Source organism: Papaver somniferum, chromosome 6, assembly GCF_003573695.1.
Source record: "Papaver somniferum cultivar HN1 chromosome 6, ASM357369v1, whole genome shotgun sequence".
NCBI classification, from domain to species: Eukaryota; Viridiplantae; Streptophyta; class Magnoliopsida; order Ranunculales; family Papaveraceae; genus Papaver; species Papaver somniferum.
Genome location: NC_039363.1, coordinates 59,752,382 through 59,777,908, shown reverse-complemented (window position 1 = coordinate 59,777,908; position 25,527 = coordinate 59,752,382). Strand labels below are relative to the sequence as shown.

The window sequence follows — 25,527 nt, the reverse complement described above, 5'->3', positions numbered from 1 at the left end:
CTCCCGGGTATCACTAGATCCGGACCCGGACCCTACTTATAAAGGTCGGATCCGGGTCCTAACGGTTCCGGGTCCGGTTCCTACACTTGTGGACCCAGAATCGGACCCGTTTAAATACCCGGGTACCTGCCGGTCCCGGGTACCTGCCGGTCCCGGGTACCCATTGGGTCTTAAGAAAACTATTAAAAAAACCTCAAAAACTTAATATTTGTCTCTTTTTGGCTTGGATTTAAATAACTTTTATAAAATTTATTATTATTTCTTATTAATGTACTAAATAAAAATTAAATGTAAGAGAAAAATTTAAAACGAGTAAAATATCAAAGCTAAAACTAGCAAAAACATGAATAAAAGTATGAGTAAACGGGTACCCGATACCCACGGGTACCCAACGGGTATTACCCGTTTGGACCCGTTTAGATTCGGGTCCAATCGGGTAATTACCCATCGGGTCCTAAGTTGCTAATGGGTCCAACTTTAGGACCCGGAATCGGACCCAAATCTACCGGATCCGGTTTCGGGTAATGGGTACCCATTGACAGCCCTAATAGGCCTGTCAATATTTGTCCGATATCCGGTATCCGTTTCCGAGTATTCGAGATCATATAGGATTTTATCCGTTTTATCGGATATCGGATATTTTGTCGGATATTTCTTCCTTAACATATCGGAAACGGATTAGACCCCATCCGAAATGTTAATATCCGATAGTATAGGAACTTATTTATAATTTATCCTAATTTCGAGTCTAGTATCGGATATTATCGGATATTATCGGATAAATATCCCATAAGTGTCAATTATGAAAATGTTTTACAAGGGTTTTTAAGCTTTTTTGTTATAACCGGATACTATCGGATATTTATCGGATATCCGACAGCTTAGCCTATCGGAATCGATATCTGATTTTGATATCCTATAGGATATTATCGGATATCGAATATCCGGTAGTGCTTAACATGTCGGATATCGGATTTCTAAATATCCGACGGATATTCTTCCATTGACAGGCCTAAGCCCTAACCAGTACTGTACAGTAGGTAGTAGCAAAAAAAAATAATTAAAATGCTTCATATTGGTGGGGACCTACATAAATGCCGATCCCCATGTAATGGAGAAGGAACGAAAAACACATGAGATGAGACGACCATTTTCTTCTCCAGTCCTCCCTCATCCTTTTTTTATTCGAAAACTCTACATTGATGGCCCCTATAAATCCCTGGTGGTGGGTCCCAAAAGTTTGTTTCACTCGGTGAATTTCACGGTCGAAATTCACGGTGAGTGCAGAACTGCTCTTTTTTATTCCCATTTTTCAAGACAACAAAACCTGCTTTTTGTCTTTCTTTCTCAGTTTCTTACCCACTGCCACCCTAAACTTACGCATGTGTGTGCCTCACTTGTTTTTTATTGTCGATATTTTCCGGGAAAATTACTTTTTGACTTAGCCGAGCTCAAACCAAGCAGGATCTTTCTCAAGCGTCAGGAGACCTATTGTGGCACAGGCCTATGCAATTGACTATCCAAATCTTATAGCTCGAGTTAAGCCGAGTTGGTTGTAGCGAAGCCAATGAAGTGATGGAGTCCCCAAAGTCCTGAAAAAAGCAACCTTAATCCTACTTGGACCGCAGTACTGTCTTTGTATCTCCAATGAGAAAACATTAATTAATTAACTTTGAGAAAATGAAATGAAATCTTAAAATCAAAATCCCGTTTTACACTATCTCACACTTAAAAGCTCTTCTTTCATCTACTTCTTCATCTTCTCCCCCAAAGCTCTTTCTTTTTTCCTACTTTTCAATAAATATATATAAGCTTCCTCATTTTTATGTTCTCTGCTTATTCTACTTTCAGTTAAAAGTCTCATCTTCCTTTCCTCTTTGGTAGGTCTGGGTTTGAGTTGTTGGTGAGGGTTTAAACAGTGTGTTTCTCTCTCACTTCAAGCTTCATCTGTTTTATATCTCTTGGGAGGTGGGTTTTGAGTTCTTGGAGAGATGGGTGGTCCATTAGGGGCAATTATAGGGAGATATCCAAAATCATCAGCTACATCAGATGATGGAGATGCTCAGATGCGTGGGATCATTAAGGGAAATAGAAAGTGTAGAGATATAGTGTTTCTTGTTCTTTTTATTGCATTTTGGATTGCTATGATTGTTAATTCCAGCTTTGGATTTAACCAAGGAAATCCATTAAGGTACTTTTTATTTCTTCCTTTTTTATAATTTTTTTATTTATACTGTTTGAGTGTTCTTTTAGTTCTTTGGAGCTAACCAATTTTGTTGTTTTGAGTTTTTACGATGTTTTTCTATCTCGTTGTAAGATGGGTTTTCAATTTTCTGATCTGTTGATGTTTATGTGACTTTTTTGCTGAGCATTGTTGGTGGAAATTTGCTTGTTAACTTGGTTTTAGAAGCACCTCCCTTCTCAAAAAATTGCCAATTTTCGTGTGTAACGCTGTAGCTAGAGGCAGTGTTTTGTATTTGAAGACTAAAATCCTAGTATTTGGGTAGGTTAATTTCTTAAGTTATGATGTTTATCCATGCCTTTGAATGTCATATCACTTGGTTTAAGTATTTCTCTCATGTGTATTGAAGAAATCTCTCAATCAGTTTTGAAAATCTTAGTCCATTTTTGGTAATGATTATGTGATTACTTTAGTTACACTTTCTTCGGTTGCATCCAGTTATTCCTTAGCTCTTATAAGTAAAGAGGGCATTAAACCCTTTTAACTCAAATTAATTTTTGGGAATTTAACCTTCATATATATGCCACATTTCAGCCATAGGGTCAGAGCTCCACAAGGTGCAACATACATTTTACAGATTATATGGGCATTTGAATGCCAGATTAGTTACAGCTAGATATTCTAATGTGAACGGTTATATTTAACATCTGATAAAGCTTTTACTTATGACGGCAGACTGAATTATGGTCTGGATTACAAAGGAAATGTTTGTGGAAACAAGCATGGGAATCCTGATCTTCGTGAATTGCAAATTAAATACTGGGTAAACTCAAATCAAGTATATGAAAGTGGTCTAAAGAACAGCCAATTTAAGCTAGCTGATGCGAGGAGCATTTGCTTGATGGAGTGCCCGTATCCATCTGAAGACTCTAACTCTCTTAATTGGGTCTGTGACTATCCGGAAGGAGAAATGGCAGATAAGGACTCGATGGATGTCTGGATTAATAAAAATTATGACTATTATGAGGATCTTACTCCGGAAATGAGGAACAGCTCCCTTCAGCTTCAAGGTCCTTGCTATCCTGTCATATTTCCAAGTGTAAATGGTAAGTCATGCATATCCTGTTGTCCTAGTTTTATGTAAATAACACTTCTGTCAAGCAGCCAGATTATTGCTTATTGCCTTATTGGGTATATTTTCACTTGTATGGCTACTTAGTTTGTCAAAATTTGGTAGAAAATACCAACTGGTTTCTTAAATAATGGAATGGCAATAGATCGACAGAATTTCATTATATGTTTACTAATTGCCATGTTGTCAACACTACTCTGAATTTGGTACTATCAACTTTTAGTCTTTGGTTCTTTTGTTAAGTTATTAAGTTAATAAATATGTGGATACTTCATCTGTCTTCTCTATTTTCTTTCGTTCGTAGTTCATTGGAGTTGCCAATTTATTGCACGCCCATCAAACGCGTCTTTAATGAAATGGCAGCAGATGGGTGGAATAAGCATCAATCAGTCTATCATAATAGATAACGCTATCCACAGGTCCATCAATTCTAGATCGGCCGTCTTAAAGGTTGGAAATTTTCTTAAGCTATACCCCAGTCTTGTTATTTTGCCATTTGCATGATGTCTAAAATATCACAGAACTGCCACTAGAGAGCAAATGTTGTTTTTTTGCACTTTTGTATTTAAAATGGAAAAAGATTGCTCAGTATGTTATGTTCATGTACTCCATATTTAGGTAACACTTCGATAGAGATACATTTGGTTGGTGGTGTGATCTTTGAGCCATAGATCTTAATGTTGACATTTGTAATGTAAAGTCCTGCTAATTGGATGTACATGTTCATTATACTAATGTATCATTCATTTTATTCCTTCTAATTTTTTTGACGCCACAAGTTTTTTTCGTGCAGAGATATGTAGCTGATGTTGGAAAATCATGGGGAGTGCTGATTGTTTGCGGAGGCATCCTGCCACTTTTTTTGTCAGTTTTCTGGTTGTTGATGATTCGGTATTTTGTTGCTGCAATGACATGGATAACAGTTGCAGTCTTTAATGTTCTTATCATATCAGTCACAATGTTTTACTACTTAAAAGGTCAGGAATATCTTCTTTTATAGTTCATCATTTTCAATTTCTTCTTTATCCTATGATTTAGATTCAGGCATCTCGGAGATGGGCAAAAAATTGAGTTACATCTCGTGATTGTGTAAAAAACTCATTAGATCCCAGTAAGGTAGAAGTTTGCTTCATTATCTGAAGTTGTTACCTTTTAGTTTATTATATATATATATATATACCTTGAGTTTGCGCAATGGAAAAATTGAGCCACTTGGATGTATCAGGAGATTGACAAAATATTCATGGGCTATTAGTTATATAACACTGTGGGAGGAGGAGGAACAAGTATGGCATAGAAAACCTTCTACATTTGTTGGAACTCCCCCATCTGACAAATGTCTATCCACTGTTTCTAGTTTGTTAATGAAATTTTTGATAATGTAATTCATGGTATATTTGATTCTAAATGGATTACTTTTGACCTTTCGACAATCATCTTTTAGCTGGATGGATTGGGAATGATGCAATCACCCCCATCATTGGTGAGGATGATCCCTACATTCATGTATCTGGAAGGGTAGGTGAAATAATCACTTAATATTTTGGTTGGGTTGCTCTTTCGTTCATCCGTTTCACTAAATATTTTCTAAATTCTCAGGAACAAAATCACATCAGGGCAGCTGCTGTTTTTATGACCATTGTAATGGCCATTTCGGTATTGTCATCTCTGGCTATTATCCGAAGGATCCTAATGGCAACATCTGTACTGAAGGTATGTAATATTACAAAACGGTTCAATGGGACTCTGGTCCACATTCTAGTCTGTTGGGAGGATTATTTAAATACCCCTTATTTTTCCATTGGTGCCCTTGTTTTTATTTGGGAATAGTGTGTTGCAGCTGCCAATCAAAAATACATGGAGTTCTCTAATAGTATAATGCAACACTTAACTTTTTTTTTTTTGTCACGCAGGTTGCTGCAAAGGTCATTGGAGAGGTTCAAGCACTGATAATATTCCCTATCATGCCGTATACTCTCCTTGCAATATTCTACATGTTCTGGTTTTCAGCAGCTCTTCATTTATTTAGTTCCGGTCAGATCCTCCAGAATGACTGCAAATCTGATTGTTGTGCCTATGACCTTAAATCTAAAAAAGTAATGTGTGATAGATGCTGCGGTTACAGCATCCATTATACTCCTCATATTGCTATTGCCATCTTATTTCATCTGTTCGGCTGCTACTGGGCAACACAGTTTTTCATCGCCTTTTCTGCAACTGTTATTGCGGGTTCTGTGGCTTCATATTATTGGGCTCGTGATCAAACGTCGGTAAGGAGCTGCACTCGAATTTATGAGTTTAAAATTCAACACCCACACACGTAAACTTTCACCCACATATGAAGAAACGTTTGATAGTAGAAGTCTTCTCTGACTGAAATATCATTGTGGTTTGGTTCTCCGATTTTGAAAATGTGTGGAAACTTTCTTGGGTACTATAAATTTGGTGCCACCTGATAATATCTTAGTATTATTTCTAAGTCTAATGTGATTTGTCTTTGGGGTGCAGAAAGAGATTCCATTTCTTCCAGTATTTTCATCAATGAAACGGCTGATGCGTTACAATTTGGGATCTGTGGCCATTGGATCGTTGATCGTATCGTTCATTGCTTCAGTCCGCTATGTGCTTGAATCAATTCGTCGCAAGCTGAAGGGTGGTGATTCCACATATGAAACATCATGGGTTGGTAAAGTGAGATCTGGTTCTTCTGGTTGCTGCCTTGGGTGCATCAATTGGACTGTCAGATCTGTTAACCGCAATGCCTATATAATGGTAAGCTTTTAGATGTGTATCCATTAGTAGTGACCTCAAAGTTTGAACTTCTCACTTTTCTTTAATGATTATTTTTTCCGATACGCACAGATTGCGATAACTGGAAAGACCTTCTTTAGATCTTCTGCAATTGCTACAGGACTGATTATGGATCATATTCTTCGAATTGGGAGGGTGAATGTCATTGGTGATGTCATTCTTTTCCTAGGGAAGTTGTGCGTCAGTCTCGCGAGTGCCCTATTTGCGTTCTTGATGTTGGATACTCACAAATACAAATCTGCACATAACAAAATCTCTTCTCCACTATTCCCAGTTTTGGTATGCTTCTATTAGTTTGATCCAAAAACAATGGGTTATGGATGGATCCAGTTACCTTTACACTTTGTTCGACATATGTTCTAATAGTGACAAATTTCTCATTGACTATGTTACTGCAGGTCACTTGGTGTCTGGGTTATGTTGTTGCTTCTCTTTTCTTTGCTGTGGTGGAGATGTCAATTGATACGATAATTCTATCATTCTGCCAAGATTCGGAGGAACATCAAGGAACTGCTCAATACGCTCCCCCGCTTCTAATGGAAACACTTAACGAGCAAAATGAGGTGCAGAGACTCACCCAGGGATTCTCTTGAAAGACCACTTTGGCGTCTCTTCTGTCTCCAACATTTGTTCCAACCCTTTTCTAGAAAGCTTGGGATTGTAATCAGGCCATGTTGTATATATAGTAGCGAATGATATACAAATCCAGTGTCCAGTAAAGGACATGGTAATTTTGGCTAATGAGTAACGGTACTGTCTTACTAATTCAAAAATTCTACTATCTGCTCTTGTTTACTTCTTTTTGTCTCCTTGTTCCTTTATATCTCATTATGATGACTACCTCGGCAGGTAGAAGTATCACAGTTCACTGAATCACTAAAGAATAATTGGTGGTGAAGTTTGACACCATAAAGCATGAGAGAGGAGAGGGAGAGTTGGCATTGACAATAAAAAGTCACTACCAGTATTTTCATATATTTATGAACTTAATATAGTTAAGTTTCATCAGATACAACATGAAGAATTTTAGGCATTTTTTTCTTTGGATTTCTATAATTTCTTTCCTAAGTTCTCGGTTAGAGTAAAAGAGTCCAGAGAAACAGAGAATATCGCTCGAACTCATATTGAAAGATTCAGACACTGGCTGTTTTTTTCATTTCAAGTACGTTAATATGTTCAGTAAGTCTCCACCCACCAAAAGCAATCCCATTCTTTTACCAATTTGTCTTAAGCTTCCCCGATAGAACTACTCATTCATCATCATCACTTGCATTTTTCTCTCCATAGAAGCTCAATTCTGTCGGATTTATTTCATCCATTTGAATCCATATGGTTCCCTCATTTCCTTCCCCGGTCCATTTCATAGATTCCTTCTCCAACAACTTCAGCACCTGCTTAGAGGAAGGAATTCAATTAGTGAATGAACTTCAGTTAATGCAGATGAACTTCAGTTAATGCAGGTATAACTAAAATCTTGTCTAATTTATTTAATTAAGTCTATTGAAGGAAATTTTCCGTAAGCACAACGATCCAAGCCATTTGCAAATGAAGCATGGAATTTTTAACTAAATAATTTACAAATCGACTCTCTTACCCTTCTTCTCCGAGAAGCCTTCTTAGTATCACCATCATCGATCACAACCTTCAGTTGATGACCTGGGGTTAAAAAAGGTTTTTCATATCACAGGACTAAATAAATCAAGAAATTATAAATCTAACATTGTGAGTTACCTACCCGGGATACCAGAATGGGTTTTAAGATAAAACTTCATCTTACTAATTGCCTCCCCTTTATCAAAGTCACGCAAATCAACAGGTGTCACATAACTTTCCTTCTCTTCTCTGCAATTTTCGGTTTTATTTAAGTGGGTTTGTTATCAGTTATCATCTCTCTGACAGGAATTAACAGTGAAGGTAAAAGATATTGGGATCCAACCTCTGTACAAGATTCAGTTGGTTGGACATTTCATCTGCTTCTCGGGCCTTCTTATTGTAACTTTGTCCCTAGACATCCAAAATTCTTCATATTAGAATTTTGAGTTGTAAAATCGAATTTAAGTGTGCAACCTGCACAACTAAAAAACATACCTCCTCCCTAAGTTGTTCAGCCAAGGCAAGATTTCCTTTAGCATATGCATCGAACGCCTGTGAGCAGAACCTCATTTAGTCAATTTTCATATTCAAACAAGGAATAACCGCTAAGTTTTCTACTATTATTTTGGAGTTTGCTGCTTACGGATTTAAAATACTCCTTCATGGTGGTCCAGTGCTCCGCTGCAACTCTGCGAAGGACTTTATACCTGTCGTCCTTTTCTGCATGATCATATTAATCAAAGATGTATGAAGAAGTTAGCAAAACGACGGGTAAAATAAAAATACGTTTCAAACATAAATTATAGGGATATGGAGTTATGATATTATATGTTATAATGTTTCTCGAGATTTTCCAAAATCAACTGAGGATGCTTCTACAGATACAATCCAGTGAGTGAAATCAGACTGTAGCAACCATATTCCCAATATATGAAGTCAATTTTCAACCAAAGTCGCTTAACATCAGAGAGCAAGAAATGGACAATTTGAATTTTAAAACCAGTAGGCAGATTTAAGTCACAAAATACATAAACTCCAAAATCAACTGAGGATGCTTCTACAGATAATCCAGTGAGTGAAATCAGACTGTAGCAACCATATTCCCAATATATGAAGTCAATTTTCAACCGCAGTCGCTTAACATCAGAGAGAAAGAAATGGACAATCTGAATTTTAAAACCAGTAGGCAGATTTAAGTTACAAAATATATAAAGTTAGCGTTAAAAGCTGTGGTTTTGCAAAATGTACCTGGAACTGCCTAAACAAAAAGATGATATGGCAGCATCAAGGACAGAGATCGAAGTACGTACCATCATCACTCTCTTGAAGTGGTTTTAAAAAATCAGTCGAATGCTCAGTGTCTTTATAAGGTTCAGTTACAATTTTTCGGCCTGGCCTTGGTTGCACGACCCATCGACCTATGCTAACTCTTTTAGGGTCTTCATCAATTATCTCTGGGACATTAAACAGCGATGCTAACACTTCCTTTTGAAGATCATATCTCTCTTTGTCTCGGCTAGTTGATTCATTTTCAGGTGTTAATTAGCTCGTTAATACATCCGCTTGAATAAAATCTTTTGCAAAATAATGAGAAAGTTACTCCTCTAGCACCAATGAAGTAGAATACATATTACCACTAAAACTAAGAGAAGATTCTTAAGCTAGTACAATAAACATACCTCTGGCGTAAGTCCATCTGTTCGGAGCTTTCTGACGAGGAAGACTTTAACTTTGAAGATTCTGCAATCTGTGGACATAACTGTGAATAAGCAAACAACAAACCATAGACTGATTTTCCAGGAGCACATAGGGCAAGAAGTAATATAAACTATCCTACACAAACATCCTCACATATAGCGGAAAAGAGACCACTGGTTGATTAACCAAAGATTTGGATGAAAATGGTTACGATTCTCGATTCATAAACATCCTTAAGCTTGCCATCCTTCAAAATGATCCTGAATAAGCAAACTATATTTCTTTCTTAAAGTTAATTTCGAGGGAAAACATAAAAACTAGTTTCTTAGAAAAATAAGAACACGAGGACAAATAGTGTAGCGAAGGCCTAACATGATGGAAATAATATTCAGACCCTGTCAGGTAAAACATATCCTTTTCCTAGTTGACCGGAACTAGTATAAGAAGTTACTATTGAATAACTCAATCATGACCATGAAAATCTAGTAGATTTACCTTTGGGGTGGAACTGCCAATGATGTCTTTACCGTTTTTCATCTTCAAAGCTGAAAGATCTGTCAATCTTTCCATGCTCTGCGTTGCAAAAGATAATTGTAAATTCAAAAACATATTTACCAAAAACTACATATAATGTGGACCAATGAAGTGAAAACACGACATTACACAGTACTCAAAAAGATAAGACCGTTCTTATAGGCATGCAAATGATACTGATAGTAGAAAGATGTTGCAAGTTCAAAAGAAGCATTTACCTGAATGATGCAGCGATTAAAGTCATAATATTGGTCCCCAACAGAGCCAAAAACAAAAGGCATTACAATCCAACATATCAAAAAATAAAATAATTAATGAGGTTGGTACCACAGGGTCTATATTGCAGTAGAGTCATAGCAAATGACAGAACTCTCATGTTTCTAACCTTTCATTCAGATAAAAAGTAATTATTATCCTAAGTAAATGCACTTCAATATGACCTATGTTTCATTTTTAAAGAAATCATACAAAAATTGTCAAGCTAGGTTAAAAAATGAAGTTAATAGGAGACAAGGTATTACACCTTTTCTGCGTCGTAGCCACAAGCACCTGCAAATTACATTGAAAGTTCATTAGTAGAGAATTTACCCCATGCAAATATGCAAGTGCATTATTTGGAAACTTAAAGCATATATACATCTGGTGCACAAGGAATGCAAGATAAAAAATAATTTAATGGTTAAGACATACATAACAAACAGTAAAAGATAAGATGCTGTTATATCACACTGAATAAACGAATAGGTGCAGCACAAAAGCTAGTCACATGCATAATCCATATTCTACAAACAGGTGAGGGAATCAATTGCATACGTATTGAATGCTGAAACTGGCAATATTGTTTGATAGAATTCTTCCGGGGAGTTTGCCTTTAAAATAAACAAGAGAGGTTATATTAGCGATGCATGTACTAGTGTCATGTTTCGAGCAACAAATCTTTGCTACAATAATAAGGAAGACTCTGGGATTTCCTTTAACTATCCACTAACCATGACAACCTAGTGGGATTCCTTCATGGATAACTATCCCAAAAGAAAAGATCATACTAATACATGTGAAACAAAGCTTTTTAATAGCAGACTCCAGTTTAGCAATGACTCGGCAGGAAATGAACAAAAATAAGTGGCAGATTTAAAAGTTTTTTCTCATAAGCCAACTCATGGAACTCGTCAACAAGTAAGCTAGCCCAACAATAGAAACATCTCCATTGTTGCTCTCAATAGAAAATAGATACATCCCCGAACTCGTCAACAAGTAAGCTAGCCCAACAATAGAAAATAATGTTTCCCAATCACAAAAATTATAAGGACCACCCCTCCTGGGGTTTAGTTTACAATTCAATTTATGCAGTACATTGTTGTGTCCCTTCCTGGAAGTTCACAGTGATACAAAATAGGATTTGATTTAAGAAGAAGAACAAACATCACCTTGGCCGCAAATGCAGTAAACGGCAAGGACTTTATAAGAGATACCAAAGCAGGGTAAAATGGATAGATAAAAAAACATTTAAACACAGTACTTCATTTGCTGCTGAAAACAGTTATATAAACCAAGCCTGACAAGACACTAATTTCCAGTGAAAAATGAAAGCATGGCTTCGGCAAGCCTAAACTAGAGAAGTTAAGAAGCAAGACAAACCAAGAAAGAGCATAGGTAAGTTTAGTTTACCAAGAACTTCTCGAATGACATCCATGTCAAGCTGAAACCCATCATTTCCTAGCATTTTAAAAACAAACTCCTCAATCCCCGTATGCATCTGGTCCTTCATTGCTGCAGAATCTGATGAAACATCTCTATCTATGAGGTCATCAACCAAAAATCCTTAATCTCCACTTTCAATGGTTTAGTTGCTCTCACAGGAACATTTGCCGATGTGTTGGTTGTAGCATACCGCTTACCCAAAACACTTGAAACAGTGCCAATGGAAACAGACAGCTTTTTCGATTTTGATCCTTTTGAATTCCTGTCTGCACAACCTGACCTGTTAGCAACACTCTCACAGGAGGGTTCTGATTGTGATGTACGTCTTGTTTCACTTTCAGATGTGATAGGGATCGATTTCGATCCTTTAGAATTGATAGCAATACTCTCAGGAAAGGGTTCTGATGATGATGTACTTCTTTTTTCCCTTTCAAATGTAATAGGGACAGGTGCATTGGAATTGTTCCCCTCGCAATCATAAAGAATTTCAGCAGCCATATCTGGATTACGACCAGCCTTGCAAAATGCAGAGCAGATCTCGCTGAGAGTGAATGATGAACTGAATGCATCTATCAACACTTGCAATATTTTCTTTTCCTCCAAGTCATAGTCCAATGTACGAGACGGAGATGCTTCTATTTTAGCCATCTCCACCTAAGGAAGAAAACAAAATCTTAAAAAATAATTAAGATGTAAATCAATATGAATCTACTCATTTCATTTGAATATGAACTGAATGGGATGGCTCAATCTGCACTAGTGTATACATGCAACAATTATGACGATGAACATACAATATGACTTGGATTTAGACTTCTAGCAAACACTGTAACTGCATCAAATCACAAAACACACCAATTGCCTAATTCTGATATTTCAATCATGAACCAGCACAAGTCGCTAGGATAAGACAAAAAAAATTTATATTCTTACTCTTCTCCAATTCCGAACTTCTAAAGATCAGCAAATGCATACACATAAGGAAAAAAAATGATATAAGACAATCCCGAAAAAGCTTTTATCATAATGAACTTGGGTAGTGTTCTAAGTGACAGAATCTTTTCCGGTTGACTATCCTGGCCAACAATCTAAATAATCTGTCTATTTTTTCATCGGTAAGCATACAATTAGACCGTCCAAATAACTCTTCATCTCCGTTTCCAAACCAAACCATGCAAATGAATGTTGTCCATGTCAACAAATTAGATCACCATGAGAAAACCTAAATTTCTCAATTTCATCAATCAATTGAACCACGAAACTCATGTTACTAAAAAAGAAATCCTAGTCTAAGAGAAATAAATCTACAAATTACAGAAAGTCTTCTCCGATCAACAATACTGACACTCAATCTAAGTGCATAAGCGACTAAACTAGGAGAATCCAACTCAGATTCTGTTTTAAAAGACAAGCAATCAGAGTAAAAACAGTCTACAAATCAAAACTCAAATTGTTCAACACATGCATAATTTTATGTCAAATTCTTTCAAAACCAGAATGAAAATGTGTGATAAATTATTTTAATGAAATAACAAATTGATATCATCAGATGTACTATTATAATGCGATTACACTACAAATACAAATAGATTCAGAAACTAAAATCTGAAAAGGAAAGAAGAGATTCTTACTCTCTTCACTAGGGTTTTAGGGTTCAAACTTCAAACGGGAACAGATTTAACACTCACTGTCTCTCTCTCTCTGAAAAATGTTATCTTCCTAGAGAAGTTCGAAAGACAACTGAATAATTGTGCCTTCCGTGTTCACCTATTTATAGAAATGGCTTAGGTGGCAACACAAAATCCTTGCTTCCGATAAAAAAAAAGGCTCAATACATTTTTTTTCTTTTTTTATTATCTTCATTTATATATTTATTATGAAACAAACAATAAAAGCAAAAGATTCAGTTCGCGCTCTTTCCACATTCTCTCCGTAGTCGCTTTCAGGGTAATTTAGTCATGAAATGTCCATCAGCGCGTATGGGCAATAAGCGGGTAAGATATCTTCAGATCTCTAATCCAACGATTCAAAATCGGAAGTACTTGGACATTTTCAACGAAATTTTGGCTTTTCTAGAGAAAAGGGTAAGGGAGAGTTGATGATTTACACATGAGTCAATGCATGTCAATGGTACGGTGTATTCATGAGTTTTACTTTAACTAAGTCAGAAGCGTTTATTGCACTCGAACTCGAAGACGCGAATTCATGAGACTTTTATTTTTCATAAAATTTGAATCACATTGATAAGGCCGATTTAAAATCGGTACGATTACAAAGGGGTTTACAGATCATACAACAACCATCAAAGATATTACTACTCCACCAATTCTTGACAGATTCAAGAGGTTCATCCACCATTTTGACTATTCCAAGTGACAACAAGGGCAATAACAGTATCAGATCTAAACTAAAAGACCAAATATGTTTCAACCAAAACATATCTGCATCACTGCAGGATTGCTGTGATGGGATCTTAAAAAGATCCAACCAGGGGTTTACAAACCTAGGTTTTTTAACATGTAAATAGAGGTAACAAGAGTGGCATCGGTATTTTGGGTAACAAGAGTAACATTGGTAACATCGGTCTTTCGGAACGGTCGTCGGAACTGTCGAAAACGGTCGGAGTCTTAATGAATCGGTCTGAATCGAAAGAAGAGTCTTGTTTAGTTTTGTTGTTGCTGTTGATGAAGTCGCCCATGGTGTTGTTGATGATGTTGCTGATGGCTTTGAAGAAGATGTTGCTAACTTTGTTTTTGTTGCTGCTGTTTCAATCAAGGTTAAAGAAATCCTTCTAATGGAAAAAGAAGCACAACCCTCAACTGGAATCATCATCACTTCAAACAAACTTTAGCAAGAAAGAGATTTTAGCAGAGAAATCAAACAGACAGACACCCAATCTGAAAAAATTCCAGATCTAAAAAAAACAAAAAAAACAAAAAAACAGTAAACTAAGATGCAAATAGATAAACCTAGTTCTAAAGGAGCAAAAATAGAAGAGATTAGAGAGGCTGATCTGCCCAGATCTGTCCAAAAGGAGCCGATCTGAGCAGATGGGTTCAAGTTCTTTTTTTCGTTTCTCTGGTTATTTTAGAGGAGGAGAGGAGAGGTAATTGCAAGCGAATTCATGAGACCCACCGTCCGTTTGCTTCCTTTAAATTAGATGAAGTTGGAACTTGGAAGATAGTAAAATAAATAAATAGTTAAGAACTGCATTCAAATGTTAGGTGTTTCGGATAGATACAATTATACAACATAGTAATTGCATGTAGTTCTTAGTGCTACTATCACCAAACAGTAACATTGAATACTCACCCCTTGATATGGGCAATGAATGTCGCATGTACATGCCCTTTAATTATATCGTCGATCAATATTGACGGCTTATTTTTTTTATTTTAACTATGTGCGATGTGCTTGCTAAATTCCGTTCGAAAACAAATCAAACTTTTTATTGAGTAATTTTTTTCTCCATGGAAAAATAGTATCTTTGTATGTATTATTTTGCATTGCATTATATATTGTAAATTTATTGAAACGGGAAGGCATATATAACATTTTCCATAACAAAATAACCAAAGAATCCTTAAGAGTAAGCCTCACTTTATACGTGCAACAAATCTTGATTTTGATATTGCTTTGTGAATCGTGGGCTTCTACAAAACCTTAAATTATCAATCTGATTGCTCTCTAGTATTGCAGACATAGGGTTGAAAAATTTGTCTGACAAATTTCAGAGATTCTGTCACGTCGTATTGCTGCAGTACCTAGATTATAGCACCACATTTTGTTCGGTTGGATATGATAATTTTTGACGATCAGCCTGTTTTATCAATCGGGGGCTTCCGCGGAGGTTAATAATAGCAGCCAGATTGTGCTCCAACGTCAAAAATTGGATTCGCGAAACAATTAGGAAATATATATTGAAACATATGTATGTATGTGTGTGTGTCTGTCATTATATTGAATATCTAATTTTTTAAATCATGGATGCATAAAAATAGTATTGCGGCAAAAATATTGATTGTAAAGAACAAAAAAAATTGAAGTCTGTAATTTGGCAATCCATACACATATGAAAATATTGGCCAAAGAAGTTTCGGAATTCCGATCGAGAAAAACGAACTTTATCCATATAAAAATTGTAATATAAACTTGATCGGTGGACAGTTCATCCACACTTTTAAGCAAAGGAGAAACTGAAACTTGAAGTTTAATAGCGACATTTATTCTCATTAAAGAACTCTATTAACTTCTAAGGGACTTTAAGTTTTCAAATATATGTTTTGTGCAACACTGTACCTAACATATAACTTTCAAATATATGGTAGTCCGAGAGGAATCTCTTGTTGAGACATAGATAGAATGGTCATAACATACTCACTGTGATAAGACTGCAGACTGCAGTAATATCTGAAGTTTCACAATAATATCAATGATCCCAAATGATTTAAGAACACTACCCAAGACGGTTTGGTGGACACGTCGTCAGGGTGTTTATTGAACACCCTAGGTTCAACTGCTATTGTTACCAAAAATTAAACACTTAAAAAAAAGCGAAGTGCACTCCCAAAGATATCATTTACACCTAAAAGGTATAACTTGCATCGAAAGCAAACTGCAGGTTGCAAATAAAAATTCAGACCAAACATTTTCAACAAACCTTAATGAGTTAAACAACTCTCTTAGATCATCCTACACAATAATTAATGTTTAATTTTAGTGTCCTGATTTACTAAGGTTTAGTCTTCTTAATTTCTATGTCAGGGAATAGTGCAAAATCGACTTCCACTTTACATATGGTATACCTTCATCTTTGACAGGGTAAAAAAGATAGGAAATCAAAGATGACCAATATGAACAATCCTTACTTCAAACTTGAAAATTCCAAGTTCCAGCTTCTGCTTTGATTCTTTAAGTACGTGGGGTTCTGTAAATAGACAAATCAAACTTTGTTAGAGCACTGCTCGGTCGAACTCGCAAGCGTTGCTATGTCAAGCTTGTTTGTCAAGTTTAATTGCCAAAACTATAAATCTTGATTTCTAGTCTACTTATAGCTAAGTCTCAGATTAAAATATAAAGTGTAATTGAGCTTCAGACTTCACGACATTCATCGATTGAAGACGAAGAACTACTAAAGGGGAGTTTGTGGAACTTCATCAACAAAATGTATGTGGAGACTTGAACTCATCTATCACTCAAAAGTCTATTTACTCTATCTCTTATTTGAGATAAAAGTCGTATCGTTATGTAGACTTCGATTATACACATTTGATATTTCGAGCTGAGTTTAACTCGCTTATATATTTCTCGAAATATGTGTTGGCAAACTTTCACTTTAACCAAGTTCATCTTATATTCTTGACGAAAGTCAAAAGATGATCATGTGAAAATCGCTGGTAACATCTTACATGATTTGTGTGAGACAGTCATTTGATGTAGAATCGAAATGTTTCGTATTGGTCTATCAATCACTTGAAAATTTCTTTGAAGCTAATAGTTTGTGTGAGACAACTATTGACGTCTTCCAAGAATGTTTCAATGATTGAAATGAGAGTTTAGAATGATTAACCATAATTGGATATAGCACAGTACGCGTACTTGTATGCTAACTATTGCAAGTTATTCAAAGTCCGGGAACCATAGTATGCATACCCGTACGTGTACTGGTTGGTTTAATGAAAGTCCGAGAACTTAGTATGCATACCCGTATGCGTACTACCGTAAGTTCATGTCCGGAAATTCAACTGAGTTCAGAAGGTATGTGTACCCATTCGGAAACTTAGTCCGGCCACTCAGGTATGCGTAGCCGTTTGCATACTTGAGTAGGTTATGTTCTTAAATCGGTTTGTTCATGAACTAATACGTTTATAACGTAAGGATTTGCAAATCGTGGTTATAATGTTTATGAATTTATTCGAGTGAATCAAAATCAATTTTGCTTCAAGTGTGTCTTGTATACTTCTATGAGAATATAAACAATTGAACAACTGTAGAACTAGTTTCATTTGAGTCATTTGAACTAGTTGTGTTAAGATGAACAAGGTTGATATGAAAGTATTCATATGGCTAACTTCGGTTAACTATTGTTGAGCCAACAAGGTGTACACGTTTAGGTACGGTTACCCGTATCTAAATGAAGTCACTTTTCATTTGTGTGTAACAAGCTAAGTTTGATCTAACGGTTGAAATATATTAGCTTGAGTCTAATCAGGTTTTCATCTAACGGTGAATATTGAATGCTTTGTTACCAAGGTAACATTAATTGCAAACCATGATTTGAAGACTATATAAAGGAGAACTCTAGAAACTGGGAAACCTAATCCCCACACACCCCGTGTGATACTAGTTGCGACTAGAGTCGATTCCCCTTTAACCTAGGTTTTTCTAAAACCATTATAGGTTAACAACTTAAAGACTTCATTAGGATTGTGAAGCCAGACCCAACTATTTTCTCTGTAGTTGCGTGTTATGATCTTGTTATTTTCTATCATATCGAGTACTATCTTCTCTAAGATTTTCTCGAGATTTAATCTTCGATGGGAAAGATAAAAAGTAGTCACAAACATCTTCGTCTCATCCTTTCTGATTCCACAATATCTTGTTTCGCTACTATACGATTAAGATTATTGTGAGGTGATTGATATTACTAGGCCGTTCTTCGGGAATATAAGTCCGGTATATCAATTGGTTCTTGTTCATCTTGATGAATCAAAAGACGGAACAAATCTCGTAGGTATTTCTGTGGGAGACTGATTTATCTATTCATGTAGACTTTTCTGTGTGATACAACGTGAGATTGGTTAGGGCTCAACTACATTCCATTCTGAAGTTAACTTGGAGTAGGCTAGTGTCTATAGCAGCTTAATATAGTGTGATGCTCAAATCTGGACAAGGTCTCGGGGTGTTTCTGCATTTGCGGTTTCCTCATTAACAAAATTTCTGGTATTTATGTTATTTCTTTTCCGCATTATATTTGTTTATATAATTGAAATATCATAGGTTGTTTGTAGTTCAATCAATTAGATAATCCAACCTTTGTTGATATAAATTGATTGACACTTGAGCATTGATCTTTGGCTTTCAAGTCATTTCACATAATAATCAGGCTCGCGGATTTCCATCCGATTGATTTGCTGATTACATTGTGAAACAGAGATGCAACTCTTGGATATATTTCCATTGATTGAGTTTGACTGTCTAGTTATTTCTCTTGGAATTATATTGGAATTTGTCCATACATATTGCCTAAACAAAACATTGGGTGTGGTTGTTAGACCCCCGCTTTTTCAAACTTATTAAACCTATATAAGTTATAGGGATTTCTAGACAGTTACTAATATTTACTATCAACAACACATTCACATAAAACACGGTAAGTCAGAGTGACGCCAAAATACTGAAATAGTATTATATAAGTCAGGAATGAGGCTATATCCATGTTAAATTCTAGAAATTAGCTCGTAAAATGATAACATGTTTCATGAAAAACATTTGCGACAATAGTTTTTCCGACACCATGGAATACACACCTGGATAAGTACCACTAACTGTTGGTAATTCCCAACAGAAACATATTCAACAAAATACCCATTAGGCTAGTACTGACAAAACATGTTTCACATGCAGGGATAAAGTGTCGCCTTTCACTGGAACACATCTTATTCATGGACAATTGTTAGTGTCTCTGATGATTGAGGAAGCAATGGTGATGTGGTGATGGTCGGACATTGTAGGTAAACCATTTGTGTCCCGAATCCTGAATCCCATTGTACATACTTCAAGTGTTAAAAACTTTTTGAGGTTTTTCTACTGAGAATAATATCATTTTCTAACAGAATTGTGGTTGGCTGGCGTTTCATAGAGCCAAATAAGATTTTTATATTTAGGAGACAAATAGAGACTAAGCTTTCTTTTACTTGAGATTTATAGTGACATGATTGAATTTTCATATCCTGGAGATATATATAGGCATATAGGGATTGCACAACAACGTGGTTACCCATGAACCACAATCTCACAGACTCACATTTCAATCAAGAAATAAAGGAGTAAATTATAAGTTTACGTGAATCTAAAAGAGCTAAGGAGTTAGTCATTTCAAATTTTCTCTTAGGAATTTTGTCGAACACCTTATGATGAAATCCAAATGTCAGTTTATACTAATGAAATTCAGTAACTGTAAATTGTAACCTGAAATGAAGATCAAGTATTAGCATATTACGTACATATTTATTCCAAATAAAAGTTGATATTGTAGTTATCAAAGGATTAAAATGAGTTGGTTACCGATTTCGAACATCCTTTTCACAACGATCTTCACGCCTGTCCTCTAGGATCGAATCAGCTTCAGAAATCACAAAAAATTGGGGCGAAAAAGATCTTCTTTTTTCATAATAACATATGGTTTGAATTTGATCCTTTGCAATCTAAGAAAGAATATTGTAATTAGATTTTGAAAGAGAAGGAATTTGTTTGTGTTTGTGTCACAAGATGAAGAGCAGGGAAAAACTAAATTTAAAGGCCAGTATATTGTTATGCCCATTGTTTTTGTCGAATTTACAATGATTAAATGAAGACTGGTAATTTGAGTGAGGGTACCTTCGTACTTTCCTGGTGTCCGGACCAAATTTTGGGTCGTAGCAAAAAGAGGTCTTTTAGTAAGATTTTATTAATATAACTTTTAAAATATACCCTTGGTTTATAAGAAGGGAAAATTATGAAGCAATAGTTGGGAGCTTAACAACAAGCTGAGACCCAACCCCTTTTTGAATTGCTCCAGCTAATCTATGGAAAATAAAATTGCCAACTCTAGAATTAGAATCATGCCAAGCAAGGAAATTCTTCAAACATTTCAAGAACACTATAGTCTCCTCACCAAGTTCGCCTAAGGTCCTAAAAGCCAAGGTGAAGAGGCTGTAACCATGAGCTAGACATATATCAAGGTATTTATTTCCTTTACGCTCCACAACGCGAGACACATCCACACCAGTGGGAAAATGTTGCAGATCCTTTTCAGTGAAAGGTGAAACACCAGTCACATCAAAACAAATATCTCGCCCATTTTCCCAGTTGTAGACCAAGATATCGACGGGTCTAACTTCACCGCCTTTACGAGAGAAGAACCCCAAGGATGCCTCATTTTTGGCATGTACCCCAACCCTGAAACGAATATCAACTAATGTGTCACGGACAAGGTCATGTCGAAATTTGAGACCAAATTCGTGCGCGAACCCTGTAAAGCGTGGTCCCCGAACACATCCATATCTTAACACAACAGGGGCATGGACTATCTTTAGCAAACAATGAAACTCCAAGCGTATATGCAAGAACAACACTAAATTGACGAGGCCCAATCTTCTGACCCAAGTTGTCAATAAGAATATCTAGAAGATAGTCGTGTGTGTGCTTAGTCTTTTTGTTATGCCACAATGCCAAGTCACACTTAGTCATATTGTACTTGTTGGGCATCTCCTTTATCACAACGTTAAAGTATAACACTTCCAATTTTCTCAAGGTATCGGGGACAGTATCATCAACACAAGATGACAAATCAATACCTGACACAAGAAAATGTATCCAAAGCATGCATGTATATATGGATCATACCAGAGATTCCAAAGTTGCGTAAGATTTCACCATGTAGTTGTTGAGTCTGTAAACATGAAGCTAAGTAACAATACTGAATGTTGTCCCCATAGTGTATAACCCGAGCCCATCATTCTTGATTGGCAAGGAAACAATACAAAATTATAGATATCCAAAGCCTGGCCCATCTCCAGTAACCAACTATCGAACTAAACTAGAGAAATGGCTATAAAAGATGGCTTGCGCATCTTTCGCAAAAACTTGAGCAGTTGTATGCAGGGTGAAATAAATCTTTGAGATATCAGAGCAGTTACGTAACAGCTGAAACTTTCATTGTGGGTCATCTAACCCATGTACAACCTTCATTAACTGCAAAGTTTTGTTGACACGAGCAAGGACCATCTGGCTGCAAAAGTTGGGATTGTTGATGGTGGTTTTTAGTTCAGGTATACAATTGTAAAACTTTGCATTTAATGTGCCGTCACTCTGCAAAGAAACAGAGACATGTAAAAGTGATGAGTGCCCAACCTTTTCACTTGCGCATTTATTGAGCAATTCAATATATCCATATAAATTTACCAGAATGGTGCATGTAGCAACAATCCCAGATATTCTGTAAATTTCGACACCCTGCCTGTATTATTCAACTAATATAAGTTTTTTTGAATGCTTTCTGTGCTATGTTCCACGGCTGAACCCTTAATATTGATATGACATGATAATTAGTGCTTAGTCACAGATGAGTAACATGAATTTCCCGAAGTATCAAGGTTAAGGTCTGCATAAAAGTACTCAGTCGGAAAGCATGTTGCTCTCTGGCAATAAATCTAAAAACTTTGTGTCAACACGCAGAGTTCAATCAATTTTGTGATAATTCACAAGATTCAAACACCAATCTAATTAATTTACAAAAATTAGGTTTTTGCACCCTGCGCAGTATATCAGACCCTGCTGGTCGAAACTAAACCTAGATAAACTAGGAAATTGATCCGCCATAGATTAGTAGGTGCAAAGTCCTACCCAAAGTCTGAAAACAAGGAATAAAAGAGGAGTCGCGAAAAATAAGAGCAGCAACAAAGGAAAGTATGGTCGTGCCATAGGCCAGCCGGCGCCACCTGCAGATGGCCACGCCCCCATGCTGCTTGACGACCCTCCTCTTTCCCATCGACCAATAAGGTCGCTCTAAATCTGCCACATGCACATGAGATGTGGCCGGGCCCATACTTTCCGACCCTCTTTTCTATCGACCAATCAAGTCACTTTAAATCCGCCACATGCACATAAGACGTGGCCGGCCCATACTTGCCGGCCCTCTTTTCCGTCGACCAATCAGGTCGTTTTAAATCCGTCACGCGCACTAGAAGATGTAGCCACGCTCTATGTTTGGCCGACCCTTTTCTATTGATCAATCAGGTTGCTTAAACCTGCCACAGTATTAAAAAAGGAAAATTGCACCGGATGGTCACAATGCCAATTAGCTTGCCAAACCGCGCCAACATACTAATGGCATGCCAAACGTGCCATTCCGCGCCAACATGATAATGGCATGCCAAACGTGCCAACATGCTACAGAAGCATGCCAAACGTGCCATTCCACCACAAACAACGCGCTTACGTGCTAACTCACTGATGGACACATTTACGTGTCAATTTTGTCCTCAATGTTCCGTATTTGTTAGTGCTCGATTTTATATTAATTATGGTGTTTTATGTGCTTGTAGGTATTTTTGGGAAATAAACTTCTTTGTGGAATTCGGCTCGAAAAACTACTCAGGGCACCCCCAAAGGACAAGTGCTAAATGGACCCCAGTTTTGGCTAAGGGGAATTCCATTGCTAAGGGACATACTACTGCTAAGGGAATCCCTACTCCGGATAGAGGGCCCTCTTTCTTCTTCACGAGAAGCTGAAAATGGCGGGAAAACTTTCGTTCAAATTGTCAGCTTTCACCGAGATTTCCTGAGATTTCCTATTTTTATTTTTGGGTTAGCTTTCACCGGGTTTCTTCTTGGATTGGGCCTGTTTCATACAAACAGAGATGGTAATGGGTTTATTTACGTAAAAAAAAAAGAAGTTTATTCACCCGATTGAAGATAGCAGAGCGAATATTTATTCTCGGAGATTTTAGGAAAGAAACTTGCAGTAGAGGAAATATATTGATTGGGGATTCTATACTATTGATGGTGAGAGATTTTTCATATCATTCAGGCGTAAAGAAGATAATAAGAAATGGAATTATTCTCGTATCTCCCTGTAAAAGGAAAGGAGATTGCTATGAGTTATTACGCATGATTTTCTTCACCTGTTGAGTATAAATATCATCTTGGGGTATCACTGAAGTTATGGAGAGTTAGGGGTAGTCTGAGGTCGAAGAATCACGCTGCAGGAGGAGTTGCAGCAGCATCAGGAAGAAGAAGTTGCAGACGACACACAAAGAGTGTCGTTCTGAAGAACACGAAGAACAGACGCAATAAAGCAGTCGTTTCTATACAGTGACAGCAGCAAAACATTTGTATAGTCTTTATTCAGAATTGTAACAGTTATCTTCGTGAGCAACAGTTCTTTAGGTGTTATTCGTAACAATGTGTTCTGTGACACTCGTACAGCGTTGCGAATTTCTGTTTTATTTTATTTCTTCATTAAAAACACCATTTGAGTCATGAGTTATATTTTTGTGTGTGTTTTTATTATGAAGAGCTAGAACCCATTACTGGGACAACGGAGGAAGCAACTTTTCGTGATTATGGTAAATGAATTAATTCCTTATATGACTTTTTGCATAGATTTAATTGCGTTATGATTTCTACTAATTATTTGTTATTTTGTTTGATGTCGCATGCTTGGTTTTAATCACTTTTGATGTGTCATGCTCACAACTTACAACTAATGTTTTATGAAATCTATTTTTGGCAAAGAATTAGAGTCACAACTTCTTTTGTTTGAGCTATATTGTTTTGAATTAATGATTGAACCACAAGAATATGAAAAGTAGTGAAATCCTGCGTCCTAGTATCTCTTCATCCTGTGACCTTATTTTGTATATTTTCCTTTGTTTTTAGTATTTTGTATATTCAAGCCTAAATCAATCTCAACAAAGTCCGAGTGAACGACAACCTTCTTACCGCTATAAAAAAATTCGATCAATTTTTGGCGCCGCCGACGCGGATTTGTTTATAGACTTGTTTTTAGGTTTTATTTTATTTGTTCTTTTTTACGCGATTTGGTATTTTTGTTTGCTTTCAGATTTGGAGCTAAGCTAAAGGAAAAAAGAAAGTGTTGAAAAGAAAGGAAAAACCCAAAAAGGAAAGAAAAGAGAAATCCAAAAGGAGTGAAGAAGAATATTTTGTAAATAATTTTATTTTTATTTTTTAGAAACTGTAATTAAGGTTTTTATTTTTGTAATATTTTATTTTTGGACATTTTTTTTCTTTTCTTTTGGATATTGAACATTGGACTTTATTTTTGAAACCCTACGGAAGGGTTAGTTTAAATATAAACTGCACAGGGAAGGACGGCGATTACGATATCGCCTCGGCCCCTCGGGTTCGTACACTGACATTGGAGTCGGTGGCCCGAGTCGACTTCAACGGTTCATCCCCCGTCTGGAACGGGAGGTAAGAATTCTAAACACCCGCGAATCCCCTATCAGCGAGTTTACTGGATGATTTTGTATGCATATATGTTGAGGACCTGAAATCGGATTTAATTTTCTAGTAAAGGGCAAGGCCTGGCCAAATCAAGATAAGAACTCGGATTTCATCACTGTTTCCTTCTTGCCCACCTTAGGAACACGTAACCTACGCGAACCTAAGCCTTAAATTTGGACTAGAACGAGACCGATAGGGTAACGAGCTTATTAGGAAAATCGTTCAAAAAATATTGGTTACTCTTTTGAGTATACTTTGAAGTTCATGATGGTTACTGTGAGTTGAATACGCCGCCTTGTAACGCCGGTGAGGGCTTGGGTATCAAAGATCCACTGAGCTTCCCTCATCTTTATTCAACTTACTTTAACTCGGATTGATTCCAGAGAGGTTTGCTCAGATTGTAATGAATTCCTTTTCGAAAGAATAGAAGCTAGTCTAGAAACAATCTAAGTGGAGCCTTCATGCTTTTTGTTTGCTAGATAAAATAGGCTTGTTGTGGTTGAGTCATCCTTGTTTGTGCTTGTTTAGAATTCCCTTGCAGTTAGGATGTCGAACTGGTATAGCCAATACAATGATTATCCAACTGAACAATATGGAAATTACTCTTTTTATGATCATAGTGTGAATAGTGGTTGGGCACGCCAAC

General features: G+C 36.5%; 1 protein-coding gene and 1 pseudogene across 2 annotated transcripts; one reads left to right on the top strand and one right to left on the bottom strand.

Moving 5' to 3' along the window:
• The first annotated feature begins 1,723 nt into the window (after positions 1–1,723).
• On the top strand, positions 1,724–6,920 carry LOC113287701 (choline transporter protein 1-like). 2 transcript variants are annotated; one of them, XM_026536519.1, is made up of 10 exons: positions 1,724–2,191; positions 2,918–3,288; positions 3,619–3,764; positions 4,108–4,291; positions 4,759–4,832; positions 4,914–5,027; positions 5,228–5,584; positions 5,823–6,086; positions 6,177–6,404; positions 6,524–6,920. In XM_026536519.1, the coding sequence occupies exons 1-10, from the start codon at positions 1,992–1,994 to the stop codon at positions 6,716–6,718; spliced, it is 2,133 nt and encodes a 710-aa protein (XP_026392304.1). In that variant the 5' UTR covers positions 1,724–1,991; the 3' UTR covers positions 6,719–6,920. The 2 variants fall into 2 exon arrangements, with proteins under 2 accessions (XP_026392304.1, XP_026392305.1); XM_026536520.1 differs by lacking the exon at positions 1,724–2,191 and adding an exon at positions 2,370–2,503.
• A 352-nt stretch (positions 6,921–7,272) lies between these two features.
• On the bottom strand, positions 7,273–13,404 carry LOC113287700 (annotated as a pseudogene).
• Between the last annotated feature and the right edge of the window lie 12,123 nt (positions 13,405–25,527).

Coding starts and splice junctions, on each gene's coding strand:
- LOC113287701 (XM_026536519.1), top strand. CDS start 1,992: ATGGGTGGTCCATTAGGGGCAATTATAGGGAGATATCCAAAATCATCA. Junction 2,192..2,917: donor AACCAAGGAAATCCATTAAG/GTACTTTTTATT, acceptor TTATGACGGCAG/ACTGAATTATGGTCTGGATT. Junction 4,833..4,913: donor ACATTCATGTATCTGGAAGG/GTAGGTGAAATA, acceptor CTAAATTCTCAG/GAACAAAATCACATCAGGGC.